We start from the raw sequence: 8,872 nt of genomic DNA on the forward strand, positions 1-8,872 counted from the left end.
ATACCAAATACATATAATCTCTTTCTACAGATAAACACATAAAGACGTATTATGGATATTTGTTGTCCAACATGAAGGAAAGTTCATTTCTGTCTGTGGAACCAAAACTTTGATTTAATTTAAATAATGTGTTGTATGAATGCAAACACCTTAAGCCCCACAGCCCCCAAATGTGGGGGCAGTTGTGAGGCAGTGGTGTTTTGGGAAAAGCAGTAAGATAATGACAACAACAAATAGAAATAAAGCTTACGATCAAATTAAACATAACAATGTGAGTTACAATAATAAATAGGCCATTTTAAACATTTTAAAGTGTACTATTTTTTGTGAAAAGAGCACAACATCTCATTCAAAGGAAACAATATGGAAATAAAAAGTACTCCACACTAAGGCGATGACATCTGATGAGTAACACCAATGTGTGAGGAGTAAGTGTCGTGGAAATTCACTTAAGTTCAAAAACACTAGAAGCCAAAACATAAATTAGTACTAAATTATCTAAATAATGATCAGTCAAAGAGCTTTTATTTGTTAAAAATATCCACAATCACAGCGAGACAATAGAAGACAGATAACCTCATTTAGAGACTCTGACATTTTGTTTATTACAGCACAAGTTACACCTGTTTTGCCCACAGGCAAAAAAATTAACACAATAAGTGAAAGTCGTGTTTTGATTATTTTTATTAGCAGAGGGTGACATTCTGAGGCGGAGGAATGAGTACATAATTGACACAAAATCAAAAACAAGAACGCAACAAACATCACAAACATATCTGAAATAATCTAAGAGTCGTTGTCATCTTTCTATGATTAAAAACAATTTAAATCCTGGATGGTCCTTCATGTATCTCTGAGTCGGGACGCTGTCGGCTCAGAACTTTCCCTTCTTCTTCTTCCAGGGCTTCTTCTTGGACCTGGAGTCGATGATCAGCTGGGACTGACGCTTCAGAGCCTCACGCGATATGACGTCAGCCTCGTCCTCCTCACTGTCGTCCTCTGAGACACGAAGCAACGGTGACAGTTTAGAGTAGACCGTGTGTGTGTGTGTGTGAGTGTGAGTGTGTGTGTGTGTGTGTGTCTCCTAACCGTCATTGAAGAGGTCCAGTCTTTGAACCTCAGATAGCTTTACCCGCGTGTTGTGAGCTGGCAGTTTCCCTTCAATCCGCACACAGAACTGTTCAAAGGAACAAAAAGAACAGTTTTTTTTGTCAAAGTCAGTCATTTTGAAAATTAAATTTTCTACATTCAATATTGATTCTCAAAATCCCAAAATCTTTAAGGAATCTGGCTTCGTGTGGGTATTTTCATGTTAAAACATTTGAAATCTTACCCAAAAAATCAGATGTTTTTGTCAATGTACATTTTTTTTTCTTCTTAAAAAACAAACATAATTTCACAATTATTTAAATCCACCAGTAATTTAGAAAATTACATTTTCTACATTCAATATTGATTCTCAAAATCCCCAAATATTCAAGGAATCTGGCTTCATGTTGGTATTTTCAATGTTAAAATATTTGAAATCTTACAAAAAAAGATGATATATTTTTATCAATGTCAATTCTTTTCTTCTCATAAAAAAAAACATAATTTCACAATTATTTAAATCCACCAGTAATTTAGAAAATTAAATTTTCTACATTCAATATTAATTCTCAAATTACCCAAATATTCAAGGAATCTGGCTTCATGTGGGTATTTTCATTGTTAAAATATTTGAAATCTTACCAAAAAAAATCACATATTTGTCAATATCAATTTATTTTTTTTCTCATAAAAAAAACATCATTTCACAATTATTTAAAATGTCCTATTCAAAAGGCAATCAAATGAGTGTTGGGGCACTTTAGAAACAAAACCTTTAAAAGACCCAGTTTGAAGTCTCCATCATCATCGGGCCGAGTGGCGTTCACCTTTTATATGACACTTATATAACACGGAGTACTTCAGGTGACGGGTGTGTCTATGTTCTTATCATGTAACTGGAATAAAGGGCAGAAGGTCGATCCTTCCTCTTTATGGTAGAAGTGCGACTTGTTTCTTGTGGTAGCAGCTAGTCAGGCAAACAAGGCTGAGCTGATTTTCAAATTATCAGCTCAGAATTACGTCAATTACAAAGATTATGCTTTCCAAAATTGGATCTTGGAGTCAAATGGTCAATGTCATACGCGATGTCCAAACAGTGTGTGACGCGTTTCCTCCGGTAGCCTCTGATATCCCACCGCGTGTTCTCAAACAGAGGAGCTGCTGCCCGGCGTTAGCAATCAAGAACAAACACTTCAGGTGGCTAATGGACACCTTTCCATTCGGATAAGCGATGCACGCACACACACACACACACACACATCCAACACACCATGTGTGTCGGCTTAAATAAGAACCCCAACTTTTCCCGAGCTTTAGGAAACTCATGTCCCCAAACTCTTCCCTGTCATCCGCCACATAGATTCAATTCAGTTTATTTTGTATAGCCCATTCTTACAAATTCAAATTTTCCTCGGAGTGCTTTACAATCTGTACACATCGACATCCCTGACCTTTGACCTCACATCGGATCAGGAAAAACTCCCAAACAAACCTTTCACATTGTTTTGTACCGTGTTGTAAATATCTCGCCTTTGCTTTCATGTTTTTTACATTTTTATCAGGTAATTTCATTTAAGGCTACTTCTACGGAACAGCGACCAATCAGTTTAGGCTGATATTAATTTTAAATAGCTTAATTGGCGGTTTGCATATTGTACATTAATTCTCAATTGAATTTTTTTTTATTTTTTAACTCAATTGTCTGCACACACACACACACACACACACACACACACATGCTCCACCCAGAGCTTGCAGCAGTGCGTCCAGTCTAAATTAAACTAAACACCGGCGTGAGCAACCCATCGAAAATATAGTAAAATGCAAAAAAACTGTTGTTGCGGTTGGTTAACATCCATTCCAGAAATATAAAATGTATTTTAATTGAACCACTTTGAAGCCGCTTTCAGTGCCAACCTCCTCCGTTCATGAGGAGAGGACAACATGTTCCATCTGATCATCGTGTGCCCTTTTCCACACACCTGTCATTAAAACCGTCTCACTCTGCAAATGCAACAACAAAACACATTTTCATATCGAGAAACGGAAGCTTTATTGAAACCCACTGTGAAGCAGAGCGTGTGGACCTCACCTCCTCTTCCTCCATCTCCTTCAGCGTGGCGGTGAAGTCCTTCCCCTTGAGCTCCCCGTGCAGGAATCGCAGCCTCAGCTCACACTGGGTCATCAGCTCCAGCACAAACTCATCCGAGTCCGGAGACACTTCGGCCCCCGTGTCCTCGCTCTGGAGGGGACGTGGTGAAGAAGAACACACGGACACGTGGGGGGGGGGGGGGGGAAGAATCAGAACCACGAGATGGATTTATAGGGGAATTTTGTGAATAAGTCAAACTATAAGTCAAGATTTTCTTCCAAAGATTCCTCTTTATCCTCCTTCTTTTTGAAAGTCTCCTCTTTATCCGTCTTATGGATATTAAAAGGGATAGTTCACCCCAAAAACTAAAAAAATACAGATTTTCCTAATACCTGTAGAGATAATTAGAAATCCAGATTGTTTTGGTGTCGGAGATTGTTTTTTCTTTCAAACAATATGAAACCGAGAGACGTTGTTTTCCAACATATTTTTGGGTGCTTGAGCACCAACAGTAGAGACCATATGGTCCCAGTCTATTGGAGAGAGGGCCGACGTCTCGACAACCAATCGGATCGATGAATAGCATTAAAATGAATGCTTTGAATACGGGGTGAACTGTCCTTCAACTATATGATAATGACGACAATACAGGGTTCATACACATGTTGACCAATGGATTTCCATAACATTTCCATGACTTTAAAACAAATTTCCATGACCAAAATGTTGTGAAATCTCAGTGTATACACGACACCTTAAATAACACAAATGAATGAGAGACAATAGTTTGATTAAAAGAATAAACATTTATATCAATATTTATACTTTTAATCAAACTGTGTATAAGACACATTTTCATGACTTTTCCAAAACTTTTGCAAATATTTTTGATTTTTTTTTAAAGGACTTTTCCAGGCCTGGAAATAACCATTTTAAAATGCCATGACTCACCAAGATGCAACCCATATAGATAAGTTTAAAACTAAGTTAAAGATACCCTGTGAATAGAACTCATTGAATATATTTTGTCCTCGAGATCTCTTTGTTGGACCGAATTTATGACTGACTGACAACGTTGGTGAAGTGTTGCGTGGTTGTTTTGATTATTTTTGATTTCTTTTTTTTTTGCTTCCTTATTTATAATTATTTTTCTGCTTTAAAATTTGAATTTTTGTGTTTCCTTATGGCCCTTCTTGGCCAGATGCATGGTTAATTTTTACTTTATTTTTATGTTTTATTATCAATATGCATTCTTACTTTCGAAGGTTGTATTTCTGTAAAAAGACCTAAATAAAATATCAAGTATAACATTTTTTTTTTTTAAATGCCATGACTTTTTCCAGGTTTCCCATGACCGTAGGAACCCTGACAAGTAGAGTCGTGGTGGCTGAAGCCGTGTTTACCAGTGCGATGTGTTGCAGTTTGTCCGTGAGGTGCTCCACTCCGGCCCGGACGGTACCGAGGGCTTTGACGAGCCACTCCAGGCGCTCTCTGCCTTCATCACACCTCTGCTGCTGAGCCTGCAGGAGCAGCTCGCGCTCTTCCAGCATCTGCTTGTCACTAATAAAAAAAAACACAGGGAAAGTGTTGAGACCTCTACTCTAAACATTGGCACGCGATGCATCCACGATTACTTCGTTCCACAGTGTCTGAGTGTCCTCACCTGGAGAGTTTAGCCTCTCCAGAATATTTCAAATGCTGGAACTGTTGGTTCAGGAGCTCCTTCTGCTCCTTCAGCTGCTGCAGCGCCTCCTCATTCTCTCCCTTCAGCTTCTCCAGATGTTGGTGTGTCTCCTTCTGTGAGATGAAGCGCTCCACTATCTCCTACTCACACACACACACACATGTCCAAAAAGAGCAACCATATATGTAAACACTAACCACATAAATACACCCATGTACAATGTGTGTGTGTGTGTGTGTCTGCAGGAGCATCTGTACCTGTGTGTCGGTGACCCCGGTGGCCTCCTTGATTTGTCGGAAGGCCTCCTCAAAAGTGGAGATGGCCTTTTCCTCCTCGCCCCCCAACCTGGGGCTGCTGCGCTGGGCTTCACTGCTCAGCTCATCTGGCTGAATAGTTGTTCTCTGATAAAGGCGACGACAAAAAACTCAAAACATAAATCATAATACTCTTTATTTTGCACTCAACACAGTAATGAGGGTCCCTCCTGTGTGGTCGTGTTTCTTGATGTCATGATTAATCGCGTGCACATGGCCAGAGAGAAAGTAGGCGATCAAAAGAGGGAACATCTAAATTGAAGTGTGCATGCACACCGCCGTGCGTATCTCACCCTTCTATCACTTTTTTCAGCCTGGGCCTTGCGCTCCTCGACCTTTTTCCTGTAGCTTGCTATAATGCGCTCTCTCTTTGCGCTCCTTGTAGAGCAATTCTTCCTGCTGCTGTAATTCAACCTGGAGGGGAGAGAGAGAGAAGAAAGGGCAATGATGAGTAGTGTAGTGATGAGGTTAATGTGTCTGTGGTATACGTGCATCAACATGAAAAGAACAAACACTGAAACCTCCCGCTGTGACTCATATAACTTGCATAATTAGGGAATCATCCGTGTCACGCCTTTACGAGAAACATGCATGTTGAACATTCACAGCGGAGAAGGGTTGCTAAGTCACCTTAGCGTCTTCTTTAGAGAGCTGGGCGCTGTTGTTCATAACCTGCATGCTGTGAAGCTCGTCTCTGTGCTTCAGGATGTCGGCCTCCAGACCGTCCAACTGGCCCTGGAACGTCAGACTCTCCTCCTGAAGGTGTGACAGTGAAACAATAAATAAAGTGAAGAGTGGCACTTAGTGTTTCTAGAATAAAGAAAAAGGATCATAAGAGAACTGCTGCAATACTGCGACCTAAACAACTGCATGATTTATTACTCGCTAAGTAAGCTCTCGTAGGATGCCGTTCTGTCGCCCTCTGGTGGACACATGTAGTCATTACACCAACAACACATAGCGTTACATATGTGGTTCATGATGTACTAATAACACAAGGTGGTGATCTGGAAATGAAAGCAGAGAAAGCTTGATCTACTATAACTGTGGATAACTGTAAGTAGATTTAAATGCGTTGTCTAGCAATGGTAATATTTGGAAAGTAAAGTATTTAGTACAAAAAAGAGAGGTCCAGTTTAGTGCAAACAAAGGTAAAGTGAGCCTGGGACAGGAAGTACTGAAAGACTCAGTCAACGTTTACATATCACAAACACAAGGGCACAACAATGTGTCATACAGGCCATTACCCTGCAGAGAAACAGCAAACATTCATGTTTTTCTATACATGATACCTATATTATTCACAGACTGTGTACAAAACACAGCCTCATAAATGTTTCTGCTTCTGGAGAATACACAGCTAACTACATTTGTACTTACATAAGAATGAAGGTAGATTTGTGTTTTTATAATGCAAACAAAAAAAGGTTTTGAGAGCACATTTCTCATTTGTAAGTTAATTAATTGTTAGTTTTGGGGATGAAACTAGAATTTGTTGTTGCAAATCAAAGATATTTGCTCTCAAACTAAAAACCCAAACATATATATATTTTTTTTAAATCAAAATAAAAGCATTTGCTCTCAAACTGCTTTTTTGGTTTGCGTAATAAAGACACACATCTACCTTCATACACAAGGGGAAAAATAAAGAGCAGCTCTACACAACACACACATCATTATATGAGGCGGTGACAACAATACCTCTTATGTCCAGCAGGTGAAGATTTTAACAAAATCCTTCTTGTGTTGGACTGACCTGCAGGTGACTTTTGACCTTCTGATAGTTAATCATGATGTTCTCGGCCTCCTTGCATTTAAACTGGCTCTTCTCCAGACTGTTCTCCAGCGCCCGCAGGTTCTGAAGACACACACATGCACATTGTTTACAGACTGAGAAAGAAAGGAAAACGTTTTGTTTTATGTGCGTAATTCTTCACGATTCTTAGGAGGTAACCACCATGGCATCTTCCTCCTTTTTCCGAGTGCGAGCATCGGCAGACGGCGCTCCGCCGCGGCCCTCTGGTCTCATCCTCTGGTATTCCGTCTTCAGCTGGTCGAGGCGACACTGGTGGGTCTGGGTTGTGTGTTTTACGGCATTGAGGCGCTTCATCTTGGACAGCACCCTCTGGTCGAGTGTCGTCAGAGCTGCCTGAGGAAAGACATGAGGGCAAACGAGAGATGGAGAGAGGGAGCGGGAAACAGAGAGAATTGCAGTCTGTGACAAACTGTTATTAATGTCACTTCAATGAAACACAAAACTGGGTACGTTCTCCAATTCAAATGTTGTTACGTAGCTATCAACCATATTAAGAGGTTAACAGTGGGAACACCCATGGTGAAAATAGTTCAATAATATTTGTAGTACAATAGATAATAAGAGTGAACAACATGCTATGAAACATAACTTCCCCTCACCTTGCCTGACATGTTGCGGTAGGCATCCTTCTCCAGCCCTCTGTTGTGAAAGGCCACTTTGATGATTTTTTCATCCCCCTAGGAGACACCAAAGGGACCACGATATTATTTGGGAAGAAAGTCAGTTATGATGTCGATGCCTGTTTCTTTGACTAAGATAAGTGAGGACAGAATAGAAGCAACAGGTATGGGAACGTGTTCTCTATATTAAGGGACTCACAGCATTAGCTTCTGCCATTTTCCTGCAGAGCCCCTTGTTCTCCTGCCTCAGCTGGCGGATGGACTCCCTGTTCTTCTTGATGGTGGACTGAGAGCTCTCATAGTATGCAGCTTTGTCGCCCTCTGGTGGACACAAGTAGTCATTACACCAACAACACGTAGCGTTACACACACACACACATTACATTATATATATATTGTATATATATTATAATAATAATATATATTAATAATAATAATTAATAATATTCAATTCAATTCAATTCAGTTTATTTGTATAGCCCAATTTCACAAATTACAAATTTGTCTCGGAGTGCTTTACAATCTGTACACATAGACATCCCTGCCCCAAAACCTCACATCGGACCAGGAAAAACTCCCAAATAACCCTTCAGGGGGAAAAAAAGGGAAGAAACCTGGAGGAGAGCAACATATATTTATGTTTAGAATGTGTTTCATAATGTACTAATAACACAGCTAACTGCTGTTTCTCTTTGAGTTCTGTGTATCGAGGCTGGTCACGTGATAGCTGCACACTTCCTGTCGTAGGATGCCGTTACGTCGCCCTCTGGTGGACACACGTAGTCATTACACCATCAGTACATAGCCGTGTTACCGGGTAGCTGCACTCTTCCTTGAGCATAAACGGACATCAACGGTCAGATGGTCAAACTCACCCAGAAGTTGGATTTTTCGCTGCATCTCCGTTATCTGGTCATGCAGCGGATATTTCATCGCGTCGGCACCGAACGGCATTTTCTTTTCGGTGTTGTCGTGAATGTTAATGGTTATAAAAACGCGGAACGACCGTTGGTATCGGCTTCACCCCGACGAGGAATTCTGGCGTCGCCTAGCAACCTGTACACTTCCGCCGAAGTGGAGCTCACCCTGTGGGTGTCACGATCAGGTTATCTCTTTCAGAAATAACCACACATGTTGTTCCCTGTAAAATAAATAAACACATAAATAATATTATAATAAATAAAGGCTTCCTGAGAGAAGCACGCGGTCAGAAATAACGAGTGTGTACTCGGCCTGGATTGTTCATTACGAACGATG

General features: G+C 40.4%; 1 protein-coding gene across 1 annotated transcript; it reads right to left on the reverse strand.

Annotated features, from left to right (window-relative positions):
- Positions 1 to 666: 666 nt before the first annotated feature.
- odad3 (outer dynein arm docking complex subunit 3) lies at positions 667 to 8,870 on the reverse strand. The gene is given in 14 exon segments (XM_056409579.1): positions 667 to 999; positions 1,090 to 1,177; positions 3,182 to 3,331; positions 4,585 to 4,741; positions 4,845 to 5,005; positions 5,123 to 5,266; positions 5,473 to 5,548; positions 5,550 to 5,593; positions 5,810 to 5,935; positions 6,936 to 7,037; positions 7,137 to 7,328; positions 7,595 to 7,672; positions 7,815 to 7,936; positions 8,491 to 8,870. Coding segments are annotated over 14 exon segments (1,644 nt in total). The 5' UTR covers positions 8,570 to 8,870; the 3' UTR covers positions 667 to 874.
- Positions 8,871 to 8,872: the final 2 nt, after the last annotated feature.

This window comes from Pseudoliparis swirei, chromosome 24 (assembly GCF_029220125.1).
Source record: "Pseudoliparis swirei isolate HS2019 ecotype Mariana Trench chromosome 24, NWPU_hadal_v1, whole genome shotgun sequence".
NCBI classification, from domain to species: domain Eukaryota; kingdom Metazoa; phylum Chordata; class Actinopteri; order Perciformes; family Liparidae; genus Pseudoliparis; species Pseudoliparis swirei.